Raw genomic sequence first — 14,740 nt, 5'->3', positions numbered from 1 at the left:
CTAACCAAATAATGACTTACGATGGAAAAGAAGTATGAGATGCGAGAATTCTTGCCCACGTAGTCTCAACAGTATTACGCAAATTAGCTTGCTGTTTGGCTAGTGCAATAGAACTGCCGACTTTGAGAGGATCCACCTCACAGTCGATGCCTGAGGCCAACATGGATGTCAAGAGGTCGCCCAAGGTACTGTGCAAATACCTTTCACCGGTCAACTTGAGGTAGGCTTCCATAGCCTTTGTCGCAAGGGAATTACCCCTAAATGTTAGTCGTTCGTCTTCTGAAATTATGAAAGGGAAAGTTATTTTATTGTATAAAATTATTAATGTATACTAAGAATTATTTTATGGAGTTAGCCATTAAATCAACAGGGAGGCTTATATATTGTTTAGGTTTATAGGCTTATAATTGTTATGGTGACAAGCAAATGTTAAAAGACTCATAAAATATAATATGCACTCCACATGCATACAGCAATTAGAACTCGTGTTAGAACAAACTTTTAATTACTTTTTGTCAGTCTCCATTACCTTCAATGACCATGGAAATTAAATATTATTTTTCTAAAATCTTTGACTATCCAACAGTATATAATAATTCTATATTACTACTCTTACTATAGAAACATATCTCTAAACCATATCTTAAAACTAAATCAGTATTTTATTTACAATTGATCAGGAAATAAGGAATGAAATATTATTGATAACAATGCTTACCTATCCTATCGATGTCCATCATAACTATATCCGCAAGGAACTGCTTTGCTAGTCCTTCCCGCTGCATCACATGAACAAGAGCGGTCGCAATGTCTTCTTTAGCTTTCACGCTTATAACCGGCTCCAAAACTTCACAAATACCCTTATAATCACTTTTCAGGTACTGCGACAGGAAAAAATAAACATTAGATAATGATCAAAAATATAAATTAAATTAAATTATTTTATACTACTTTGAGATTATTATCAAAGAATTATAAATAAACTATAGGACTCGAGAAAAAAAGGGAACAGTAGACATATTTATCATTTCTGAAAATATGAAATGTGATAAAAACTGACCTGTAGGAATTCCTGATAGACTTGAACTGGGAGTATGTCCACTGTCTGAAATCTGCATTTTACCCTGAGAGCAGGAGATTCTTTTGTTGGTTTCTCACTCACGATTGGATACCACTTCTCTGTGAGGTAGCGAGATGTTACCTCATGGACTGGAATACTTACACAACCTGTAATTATGATTACATAATATAAAAAAACCATTGCACATAGGTAAATTTGGTACCCTTATAACTATGTACATCAACTGAATATTATTTATTCCATAATAAAAAAAATATTAATATACATACTAGTAATAAGAAAATAATAAATTAATAGTAAGATACTTGTTAATAAACAATAATGAAAACTAAAATTACAAAAAATAATAATTTAAAATATTTCCAGCAGAATCCCATTTCAATCATGAACTATGCTTATTACCACAATAGAATGATCATTTATTTACTTAGTATTATTTTTTATATTTAATTGCTCTTTGTTTATTTATAATATTGTTTTTTAAGAAAAATAAGTTATGGTTTAAAGCTATATTAGGACAATTGTGAACAAAAATTTAAAACAAATAAAATCTAAAGATATAACTGTTAATAATGTAAAATAACGAACTATCCACTATAATTGGGATGAATCAGAGATAAGGTATAACAAGATAGCATAACAGGAAATGGAGGAATCCACTTAATCATGGTCAAAATCCACTACCATACAAAACCTTAACACAGTTCATTTAAATTATAATTTAAAAAAAACAACTGCAAAATGAACTAAGATTAAATTAATTAGTTCAAATAACTACATTTTTAACTAATTATATTTTTTAAATTGTTGAGGTGAAAAAATTTCCAAATAGAATATGAACTATTCTATATTTTGCTTGTACAAGTTTCGAGACATTATCCCATACTCACGCACCATTGCATCTTTATATTTGTCATTTTTTCCATTTCCATTTTGAAATCACGTCATCTATACACATACAGTTTAAATGAAATAGTGAATGTAGTAACAAAACAATTTTAAACTATATGTATAAAGATGGCATGATTTCAAAATGGAAATAAAAAAAATGACAAATATAAAGGTGCAATGGTGCATGAGATTGGGATAATGGCCTGAAACATTGTACAGGCAAAACAGAATAGTTTATATTCTATTTGGAAGTTTTTAACCTCAGCCATTTAAAAAATTAATATAATCAACTTCCTAAAAAGAAAATCCAGAAATAACTAATTATAATGTTTTGTCGATTAAGCTGTGATGCCTGAAAAATCTGAAAAAATCAAAAATACGATTTAAAAACTAAACACATCATTGTAGAGACATCTGTTCTCAACCATTGTTATATAAAATACATTTCTGCCCAGGCGAATTTGAACTCGGGTCCTTAAGAGATAGATAATGTTTTTGAACATCTTATTAATATCTATTTTTTCATAATTAATATGTGTAGGCTGAATATTATCATAAAAAATCAATCATAATCACTAAATTATACAGTCATATTGGTCCTTAGTACAAATATGAATGGCAATAAATCTGATTCTTGAATAATATATAGAATATTCACAAATCTTTACGGCTACAATTATTCTTCTAATACTGTATTTGTGAAATAAGGCTTGTATTGACTTAAGACTTTGAACGCCGTTGATGACATATTATCATCAAGCCATGGTTGCTTGGAAGCACGCATGACAATAAATTAACATCAAAGGAGGTCACTTTTCTAGCTTATGTTGTTATGTAAGTGGTGGGAAGAGCTCTAGTACTTCCCTTTCACCTTGCACCAGCTGCGATTGTTCTAGGTTCTGCTGTCTTTAAGGGTTTATAATTATAGCTAACTAATTAAAAATTAGTTAAACAATATTTACCGATTAAAACATTCTTTTCTCTCTTCTTTTTCCTATCTGCTTCTCTATACAGATTTATATTGATAACATTTACTGTAGGAAGGTTGAAGAAGTCGAACTGTTCTCCCCAGAAGCATAGATCATTTTTCTGTTTACCTGATGTTCTTGCGTAAAGTGTTTTGTCTAAACACAATTCACAAAAATACCTGAAAAATATTTTTAAAAAAATTTAGATCATATAACAAGTATTGCTATACAAGCCTAACAAATAATTTATAAATTATAATATTAAAAAAAGAAAATAACAAAAATAATACCTGAATAGAAAAATTTTATCAAAACAAATAAAACATTGTAAAATAAAATAAGAATATATGAATAAAATTACAATATAAAAAATATAATTTTAACTGGCTTGAATATTAACTAAAGGTTGGATAAATTATTTCACCTATAAATAAAATAAATTGTGTTTCAATAAATGTTTTATGTATATAAAAAGTCAATTAAATATTATATTTTTTTTTCAAGAATATATTTCAAGAACCAGCGGTTTGAATTTAAACAGCTTTAGATAAGTCGAGTGTTCCACAGAAAAAAAACTGAATCATGTGGAGTCCCAGCCTTCTGGCACCCTCAAAATGATTACTTATAGAACAACTCCTTGGAAATCCCCCCATGTCCACACCATGTATTGGAGTGTTCTTTATCAATTTTATAAATATATTTTAAGATATTCGTATTATAGCTAAATTTTCATGGGGTAGTTAAAATAAATATCACCTAAAGGAAATAATTTATCATGCATAAATGAAAAAAGTTTTTCAAGAAGTATTAAGTATATTATTTTTTTAATAGTATATATGTATATAAACAGTGTTTTCCACTATACATATTAACATTTTACAATCATTTAATAAAAAATAATTAATATGTGTGGAACAATGACGTATAGTGGGCATAGGCATAATAAATTTAAAATTAATATGATATTAATAAATAGTTCAAGAATATTTTAGGGAAGATTTTTAAAGCTACAAGAGCTATACAATAAAAAATTTCCTCCAAAATTCAATTCTAATAGTTAACTTTATTTATTATCACAGCACAATAGCTACTTATTTGTTTAGTATCTACTATATACTTAATTGCTGTACCTAGATTCCCTCTTATCGTATAAATACCTATTTTTCTATATAAAATGTAGAAAATTAATTTCAAGTTTAAGATTATAGTGGTCCTATGACCTTTTTCTGTACTTGTTCATTCTCTTGATTTTCACGAGTAGTGTGTAAGGGAAATAGAGAACTGATTTAAATTTAAAAATTCAGAATTAAGAAATTTGTAAATAATACAGGAATTTTGTAGAAAAGATTTTAAAATCTATAAGAAAACCAAAGAGGTTTTTGACAAATTATATTTCACTACACAAAAAAATAACTAAGCTTTGTCAAATAAATTAATATAGTGACACAAAAAAAATCACAGTACTAATCAATTAAAGATGATACAACTGGACTAGCGATTAAAGGAAAAATGACCTCACTAAATGAAATGAAAATGAATATTTTTTTTCAATATTATTACTTCAGTTTTACAGATTTCAGGATTTACATAATTTCAAACAAAATAAATTAATACTAAGTAAATTCAAAACTCCAGTTAATTAATAGCAACCGGAAAAATGTATCTTTTTCTTCCTCTTGAGATAACAGAGCATTTTCAACCAAAATATTAATATATTAAATATTAAAATTATTTATATTTACCTCTTTTTGTTAGCAATTCCTTTTGCTTCGAGAATCCATATTTTGAGGGAATTATCAGTACGTCTTTGGTGCTCTTGATCGGGTTGTACAGATTTCCTCAAACTAAAAAATAATAAAATAAGAACTTTTAATTAATAATTAAATTGAAATCATTGTGTTAAAAAAATACAAAACACATTAGTATATGCTAAGTATGTATTCTAAATATGTATGAGAATTAAATTTATTTATTATTATTTATATGTGTGTATATAATTGTTTCTACAAAGTGATTAATTGATTAACACCAATTAAACTTAATTAATTAAACAATGGTCATTTAAAAATTAATTACAAACAATATTTTTTTACAATTTATAAATACCACCATTAATCAATATAAATATTGAATAGAGAATTTGCTTAATGGTTTCAAGTTGGTATTTGCAAGTAATTGGAACAAAACGGCTGATGTATTAATGCAATTTTGTATGAAAATGAGAATAAACTAGGAATTAAAATGTATTCATATCTAAAATATATTTATATAAAACAAATATTTACAGAATAATTTAAAGTAATGATTTTATAAATTATCATACAGACAACTTATTAAATATAAAAATTACAGATTATATTTGAATTAATAGAAATAGGGTCACTTTGTTAATGATCAATAAGCATTTTTAATTGTCAATTAGCCACTTGACACTTAATAAACTTAAACTTACCAATTTTCAACACAAGCACAACAACTGTGAGGCCTCTCTTTATCTTTCACTGGCTTAGGTACACGCCTACTGAAGAAGTTCACCTTTAGCGAGAACTTTCTTTTTAAGTTGACAGTGGACATAACATTATATAGGAGAAGACAGGACACAAGAGACAACCAGCTCGGCTGACAGTGGGAAAGATACTAAAGCGGCCATTGCTAGAGTGCAGATGATTGGCTAGTCCAGGCTGAGATAAGAGACATTATTATCTCTTACTCAGATACAGTGTGAGTCAATTTCAGATCTGTTTACTCTCTCTCTCTCTAATCCTCAATGGATCTTTAATGTAATCTGTTTGATCTTCTATAAATAGTCCATTCTGATAGAATTTATTTACATAAATTATTTCTTTGGCTAATGTTAAGGTGGCATAGGTGATATTAATGCAAAATTGATGCATAGATGTCTCAAAAATAAAACATTGATTTTTCATTATTTTATAAACTATTAAAATCATATTGCTGATATTTTGGGACTTATATGTTATTATTCTATTAAAAATAAAATTTAAACATTTTAATTGAAAATAAAATGAAGTCCAAAAATTCAGTATTTGTATTTTTAATATCAATTCTATGAAAATTTAGTATTTAATAACTGGTTAAAAACAGAATGTAAGTTTTAGAAAACTGTTATATATTTATATTTCTGTCATAATTTTTGAAAACGGTAATAATTTTGCAACAAGAAATATTTTTAACATATTCTCTGAAAAATGATGAAACTGAAAAAGCTCATTTAATTATCTATAAAATTTACTTGAGCAATGTATTAAGATATAAAACAAACTTGGTCTTAGAATAATGTTTTATTTTTCGGTTTTTCTTTGGTTTTAATATTTTTATAATTTAAATTTACAAAAAAGAAAATAATTTTTGTAAATAACAAAAGTCATTCAATAAGACAATAATAAAAATCAAATAATTTTTCTTTTTAAATATGTTTTCAAATATTTTTAGCTCTAATAAAATACTCTAAACACTTTGAAATGGACTCCACCAACTCTTTATGTTTTAACTGTATAGGTAAATAAATTATGATGGAGTTGAATTTTATTCTTTTATCATTGGATCTTCATTCTCTATACATTTTTTTATTTATTCTTTGAACAGAATTGAAAAAGAAAGATTATATTTTTAGTCTAATATTTTTTAAAGGAAATAAACAATACCCAAGAGTTTCCAACTAATTAAGAAAACTTACCACTCACAAAAGATCAATGAAGGAATTGTAATCATCAGTGTAACTCGTGTTCAAATATTTCTAATTTAGCAATTAAAAAAAAAAATAAATAGATATTTCATGACAATAACTAATGATGGTTCCGAGATAGCTAAATGGTTTTCATGTTATATAAATATTTCAAAATTAGGTATCAGTTGTGTTTCTCTCTTTCTTTTTTACTTGATCACTATAGTGATCACAATTTTAAATAAAATTATCTCAAATTTCACAATAAATTATTAAGATAAAACTAAGAACCAAAATTTAAATGGATTATTAGGGCTTTTTTAAAATACGGAAATAATAAAGCGATATAAAAGTTTTTTATGTTTATACACATTATAAGGATCATTCTCCAATAATGCCACTATTTCAGTAACAGAACTTTTTAAGAATGATCAACCATGATTTGCAATAAAAAATGGGTGCTGTTTTTTTTTTTTTTTATTGCTTAATCATATATGTTACTCCCAAAAATAAAACTATTCTTTAAAAAACAATATCACAAAAACTATGATTTTAAACATGAGCCTGCTTCAGAAAATTATCAAGGAGCTATCTCTGAAGGCAATAAAAAAAAAAAAAAATATATAATCACTTAAGTTTAATTTTCAAAACATTTTGAAAATTAAAATACACCAAAATTTGGAGAATGATCCTATATAATACTTAAGATTATATGCATGTTTATTTTTTTGTATATTTGTTACATATATTAACATTTAATATTTTTATACCATTGTTAGTATTTCTAATTTAAAGTAAATGTCTTTCTACTATTGCTTTAATTGTCAATATATCTCTACTGTGGTTGTCACAATTGTTCGGAATGCCGATTGGTACATATTTGATAAATTTAAGGTTGAACACTACTGACCTGTGGACCCATTTGTCCCTCTCCTCGGCAGTCCTGCAGCTGAAATATCTCGGTTGTCCAGCTGGCAAGGTGACCTGGAAGCAATGCTCTCGACCAAGAACTGAAGGATGCAGCGGCTTGATCTCCACCCCGCCGCTGCTCAAGTCCAATGATTGCATGGCACTTTGTCCACTGAGCAGGCTCTCATGAGAGCGTGATGTTCTCAAACCCCTCACCGATCTGTAACAGAGTACAATAACTTTAGTAAATTATGTCTGTTTCATCCAGCTATAATTTTTTTAAACATTTGTTAACCAACAGTTGAACACTAACAACTATACAGAGCCGGTTCTCTTTATTCACAATTTTTATTGGAGTTGATTACATTGTAACTATTTTGAAAAACAACTTGTTGCCTAGAAATGATTTAGAAGCCTGAACAAAACTAAAAACAAACAATTCTTAATAAGAAAGTAACGTTTTTTAAGTGGAATTAAAGTGCATTTCCAAGCTGGTTTAGAAAAAAACTAATCCTGTAATTTCAACCAAACAATTTATTCTGGTTGGAACCAATTTTTTTCAACTAAAGAGATTACCTTCCTTAGGTGGGATTAGAAGTTGTTTCTCTATTTTTTCAAAATTAAATTTATTTAATATTCCTTCTTTTTTAAATTAATATAGGTATATATTTAATCACTTGGTTATATAGTGTACATATATACACTCACATCACAGCCCCCATTATTACATAAAAAGAATAGGATGTGTTGAGAACATATCCTTAACATAGTTGTAAAACCAGACCATTATATAATAGAAAGAGAAAAGAATTACAGGATGAAACAAGAGATACAGAACAAAATAACTAAGAAAGAAGTTTATTATCTTATTCCTTTGTTTACCTTTTCTTTTGAGGAAGTCAATAATTAAATCAATGCTAAACGAATAATGTCCACAAGAACTGTAATTACTAAATAGTTTTTATATAGAGATACTAAAATATTAACAAGAATAAAATATTATAACTATTTCATAGTTTAAATAATTGTAATTTATAAAGGTATACAAACAAATTACTACAACAAGTATAAATACATATGAGTTTAACATGGTGCAATTATTGTATAAAGTTTGTTTGATAATATTGAACATTGACTTACTTTAAACAACAACTGCATATAAAGAAATCAATCATCTTTGTACATAAAGATATATACATTATTAGTGAAGTATTCAGCACTAAATTGGTAGAGCCTACTAAGATCGGAGAAGGCCGGTCCCAGAGCGATACTAGATGGGACAAACCACTTGACACTTCTTCTGATAACAGGTCCATATCTCGGCTCTTCTTCAAATCTCCAATTACTTCCGATTATCTGACGCCATCAGCGATTAGTGACGTAGTGACGAAGAAAGAAATCATATATTTAAGTATAGATCGGTTAAAAAATATATCGGAGGGGAATAATGTTGAAGCTTATAGAAGTTTTCATATTATTCAAAATAAATAAACAAAATATTGATTTTTCGTTATTTGGAAAAAAAAAATTGTTCCTTTTGAAAAACTATATCTCATGAACTATTGAACGTAAAGGGGTTTATTAGGGCTCACATTTCTTGTTCAAAGGTATATCCACAAACTATGTCTTAAATTCATGTATTTGTTGAAATCTTCAAGTACTTTGTAAACAAAACTATACCTTCCCCAGAAAAAAAAAAATGTACAACTGATTATAACATCCAGAATTTAATTGACTCAATCGAAGATTTCCATTTTTAGATCATTTAGATCTTAAGAAACTAAAAATGTAATTAATCATTTACACGATAAGTGATAACATTTTTCTTGACATATTTCTTATTTGGATGATGTAATATGAAGAGCATAATAACCAATATTTCAAATGCAGAAACAAATGGGCTAGAACATAGGAAATATTTGGGCCTATATGTATGACGAGGCCAACGAACGAAAAACAAACTTTAAGGAGGTTATGATGTTATTATTAGTTTATAGAGCTAAAAAATCAAAGACAGCCGAGTGTGTCCGGCCTTCCTCAATCCCAATCATATATAATCGGTTTGCACTATTTTATTAAAAAGTGGTAGCCAAGACAGGAAGAAAGTTTGTATTCCTTTTCTTCAAATTTCAAAAGACGTTTAAATACAATATAATAAAAAGGTTATGTTTAAAATTTTCACCTTCCATGGCATAAGTGAAAGTTGTGTATGCGTATAATTTTTTTATTGTAAATTTGTATAAGAAGTTGTATTACTATTAAAAAAATCATTTAGTTTTTAATCGTTATTTTTTTAAGACTCCCATTGTAGTCCTATACTGCCTAACCATGGATAGGGGTCAAAGCTTTTTTATAGGTAATTGACAAATATGTTAAACTACATCATCTGAAAATTGAAGTATAACTCATATTTATCTGGACTGTCTCGTACTAACAACCATTTTTTCCCTTGAGGCGTTTCATTATAAATGACATTGCATAAGTTCCAACCCAATATTTCGCTACTGTACTTTTTCTCTGAACAAAGTTGATTTCCACTATTGAAGGGCATTGTTCTCTTACGCAAGATGCGCGCGAACGACACACAATGGAGCAACTCACTTATTATATTCGTACGAATGAAATTTCAGCAAAAAGAAAAGTGACACCGTCACAGCTCATTTTCCTAATGAACCCATGGATCAGCGACCTCAAGATCAGAAGCATTGTCGAGAGAACAAAGGGCGCTGAAAGGAGGTGAAAGTTAGACGTGATTAGTGAGCAACAAAAAAAGTGAAGGAAAAACTAAGTAGTGATTTCATCGGAAAATAGTAACGTTTCGCAGTTATTTTTCGCATTGAGTTATAAATGAAAACATCCAAAAATTGCATTTAATTTTTACTCAATAACAGCTGAAGAGAGGAATAACAGTCAGCTTGGTCTGGGAGACGAGGCAGGGTTACTAGTAGTTTTCCCGATGGTATAATCCATTTGGTGTGATCTAACCAAAAAGACCAACTTCTATTATTAAGAATAGATGAAGCAGTGTTGTTCTATTCTCGTGGCCAGTTTGGCCAAATACTATGTACCAGAATTGGTATTGTAATACTATGGCCGAAACATCATAAGGAATAGTCGTCAAATGTTCATTTATCAAAAGTGGAGGTGAATATTGGATAACAAATGGACAACATAGGTAAAAAATATTAATGGTACAGGCTGGACTGTATATATACACACACAGAATACGAGTAAAACGAGAAATACGACAGTTTATTGTATCCCTTGCGGAGTAGAATTGATAGGGTCGTACATCTTGGCCAGAGTGCTTTGTGTATGAAGCTGGCTGTGATTTAACAAACCAACAGTTAAAGTAAATTAAGAAAAAAAAAACAACACATCACACAACTTTAACTTACTTAACTGAGATCAAATTAATCCTAGTGCATTTCAAAACAGCTATTTCTTTATTATTGAAGATGACAATCCCCTTGCTACATATTTCTTATATAGTTTGGCTAAAGTTAAATCTGACTGTTGTTATAACTAGCATGGAACAACAATAATAAAAATCATACTTTATTTTCATATTTCATATTCATATTGATAATATACTAATTAACAAGGAGAGATGTTAAAATTTTGTCAAATAAATTCGTATTAAGGGTTTCTTGAGGTGTGAAATATGATTATCAACTCCCTACCTACAATACAAGAGCTAAACAAAATATGACAAAGCCGTACATTATGGAATGAGATCATGAGCTTTCTGTTATTTCCACTTTCCCAGCCTGTTTAAGACGGTTACGTGAAAACCATTTTCTCCATTAGTTAGAAATCAAATTCTTCCATAGTTCATATTTAAACATTTTATACTATTACTAATAATGAGAGATGGTTTATTATTTCATATAAATAAAATAGAAGGCACTTAAGAGGAAGTTTTATTTGAAAATTGGGAATTAATGCCCTATCTTACTGTTTCAATGAGGGTATATCCTATCTGATATTAATGATTATTAGATCATAAATTCACTTGCTGAATTTAATCAAATTTGAAGTTTTCCAATAATATTCGAACAGTAAATGTCTCCTTTTTTCTTTTATCAATTGATAGAAAAGTTTACAATAAAATTATAAATTTAAAATCAATAAAACCATTAAAGAAAATATAAATGGATTGAAGAAATAGGACTATGACGAATCTATTGGATGCTAGAAATACGATGTTTCATGCCCATAAAGATGTATTACTTTTAATTAATGCTACTCAAATCTAAATATAATCTCCTAAAAAAATATATTAAAAAATAAATAAATGGAATATGGTCCGAGTGCGGTCAAAAAAACTCAAATAGTAAATAATTATACTATTTTTATTAAAAAATAATAAAACAGAAAATGAATGGGAACTTAAATAAAAAATAAAATGAATGGAACTAGTATATAAATATTATGAAGGACTTAAATTGAGTAATTCTAAGTAGGTACTTCAAGAAACAAAGTTGATACAAGAAAATTTATTTATTTAAATTTCGGCGAGCTAGAACAAAAAAAATAATAATAACAAATTGGAATATCATACTTTCTCCTGGTTGTTTCGGAAATCAAATGCCCACGTAAATGTATTCTATGCAAGCTGAAATGATCTCAAGCCCCGGAAGCTATCATATTACGGTGAGTCAGTTTATCTGACTTCAAGACTTATCAATATTGCGTTCATGAAAGAAAATAAAAAAAAGTTTTAATCAATCATGACTAATACGCATTTTCACAATAGATTACCGATTTAAAGTGATTCGATTTGAAGTGGATCTGATAATGGTCTACGATACAAAAATCATATTACCAGGAAGAAAGCCGAGGAAAAGGGAACAAAAACCTTGTCTGTTTGTCGTTATGTTTCGACAACCGATAACTACAACAAATATAACCGAATTAAAGTAAGCGGAAAATGTAACCTTTAATACGCAGTTATGAAAAACGGGAAAATGAGAACAAAAAATTAATTAACAAATATTTACATGCGAGCTTAATTTCTACGTAAATATTAGAGTTATTTACAGGCAATCGTTTAATATTTGGAAAGAAAGAATCTTTTGTTTCTATAGTGTTTACATACACATTTATGAATTCACTTATCCTCTTTTGTGTACCCTAAGAACTCAGGAATCAATGGATGTAACATGCATTTGGATAAGAGTCTATACTACTGATACGGTCAATTGATACTCTAAAAGATAAACGAATCCGTAAGATAAGTTTTAATATAAGGTTTTGAGTCACACAACCGAATTTAGAATTTACACAATGAGATCACAATAAAACAGTTTAGGAATAAGCGTACTTCATAAATCGAGATTAAAGCTTATTTTAAAAATACTTAAGTCGATGTAGGATATAGATATGAAAAATGTTGGTGAACAAAATCAATAAGTTATCATACTTTTGGATATTAGGCAGAAAGTTTTTGTTTTGTTCAGAGAAGTTATATTACCGGTAGAATTTCAACTGAGATAATATCCAAATGATTTTTTTTTTTAATATAAACCATATACTGTAAGATGAGAATAAATAATTTTTGAAATAATTTGATTTCTTCTGGTTGAATTTTTTCCTTGATATTGTTAATATCTCAAGTAATATAATGGAAGTAATCCGAAATAAACAAGTAATGCATAGTTTTTGAATTACTACTTACAAACTTGCTCTTACTTATTTTTAAAGGAGATATTTGAGGTGTACAAGTTAACATAAAGCTTACTGAAAAACACAATCCAGTCAAGCCTCAAACGCCATTTTCAATATTTATTTAATTATTAAAAGGTAGTTATTTTAGAAAATTTGAATAAAAAATATTTTTTCCTTTCAATCAAATACATACGGAAATACTTAATGCCTATTGCAAAGACGTTAGTGATATATAATAAGTAATAATTAATGTTATTTTATTACTAATAAAATAAATTTGTAATAGTTGAGACTTACCCATCCGCCTCTAAGACCTTCTTCCTCTCGAGCTTGGTGACACTCTTGGTTCGCTTGAGCGGGTTCGACCGGAAGGACCTCTTGGAGAAAAAATTCTGAAACAGAAATTCAGGCAGAGATTAGTCACAAGGAATAACAGAATAGCTGTAAATTTTTTGCGATTTTTTTTTTTTTTATGAGAAACGATAATATCTGAAGAAATTTACAATAGTTTTAAAAATAATGTATTTTATCCTAAGCTCACCTCAATTAAAATATATGCTTTAATTTTAATTTCTGTGAAACTCCGAAGAGATAGGATGATATTATATTATTGATAAATGTCAAATAAAGAGGAATCGATTAACATGCCATGAGAGAAAAATGAGGTAAAAAAATATCAATATATCCTCCAACAAATTTCGATTATTAAAGCCTGCGAGTAAATTAATTATTTTATTACCTTTTTCTAGATCAATTAAATATATTTGGTTACTTTAATTAAATATGACAATATACTATAGACTTAGTCCTTTGTTAAATTTGAGTCTTTGTATGGTGTAAATGTATTGAATTATAATTAGAAGTTAGAGAGTGAAACTAAGATAAAAAGAACTAAGATTAAATTCAAGAAAAAATAAAGTAAATTTGAGGTACATGTCAGAACTTAAATTACCTCATTAAAATGTGTTTTCTAGTACAATTAATAAGTTTTTTAAAGCTATTTTCTGAACATCTTTTACAAACAGATAATTTAGGAGAAATTATAACATATAATAAATGTACATATCGAATATTTTGATTAATAATTTTTTTTTAAGACTAAACGTCAGGAGGAAAAAATGCAGTTTTAGCCCATTTAGACATGTATTCTGATCAAATGAATTTACTTGATTTAAATTTTTTTTGAATTTAGAGAAGGATGTTTAATATGGACTGAAGTAATTGAAAACATCTTTAAAAATATTTATTACTCTTTGTCTTAGTTTTATTAAAGCGATTTGTATATTTTGTTTTTATATACGCTTATGTAATTTTGTCCCAATTAGATTAGAAAACTGAAAAATACTTTTCAATTCTATTACTTCCTTTTTAAAAAATATCCATTCGAAAAAATAAGGATAAATAATAGAACATAAAATAAAAATATACATTTTTTTAAAAAAAGAAAGTCTAAGTATTAATTATACTCGTGTCTCTCAAACGATAATTACACCACTATATTATTGAAAATTCATATGATGGTTTTGTTAAAGTAAC

The 14,740-nt window shown here is 27.7% G+C and overlaps 1 protein-coding gene across 11 annotated transcripts in view; it reads right to left on the bottom strand.

Moving 5' to 3' along the window:
* Positions 1-14,740, bottom strand: part of raskol (Ras GTPase-activating protein raskol) — a 758,358-nt gene that overhangs the window by 9,273 nt on the left and 734,345 nt on the right. For all 11 annotated transcript variants that reach the window (XM_067050212.1, XM_067050211.1, XM_067050213.1 and 8 more), the window contains 7 exons: positions 13,502-13,596; positions 7,536-7,754; positions 4,683-4,784; positions 2,935-3,119; positions 1,061-1,227; positions 719-881; positions 21-279 (listed from right to left, as the gene is read on the bottom strand). In XM_067050212.1, coding sequence (XP_066906313.1) covers positions 21-279; positions 719-881; positions 1,061-1,227; positions 2,935-3,119; positions 4,683-4,784; positions 7,536-7,754; positions 13,502-13,596 — 1,190 coding nt within the window. The remainder of the gene's footprint in view (positions 1-20; positions 280-718; positions 882-1,060; positions 1,228-2,934; positions 3,120-4,682; positions 4,785-7,535; positions 7,755-13,501; positions 13,597-14,740) is intronic.

This window comes from Halyomorpha halys, unplaced genomic scaffold, assembly GCF_000696795.3.
Source record: "Halyomorpha halys isolate HHAL.00 unplaced genomic scaffold, Hhal_1.1 Scaffold550.1, whole genome shotgun sequence".
Taxonomy (NCBI): Eukaryota; Metazoa; Arthropoda; class Insecta; order Hemiptera; family Pentatomidae; genus Halyomorpha; species Halyomorpha halys.
Note: the sequence above shows the minus strand (reverse complement) of the source record. Positions and strands in the feature narration are given on the sequence as shown.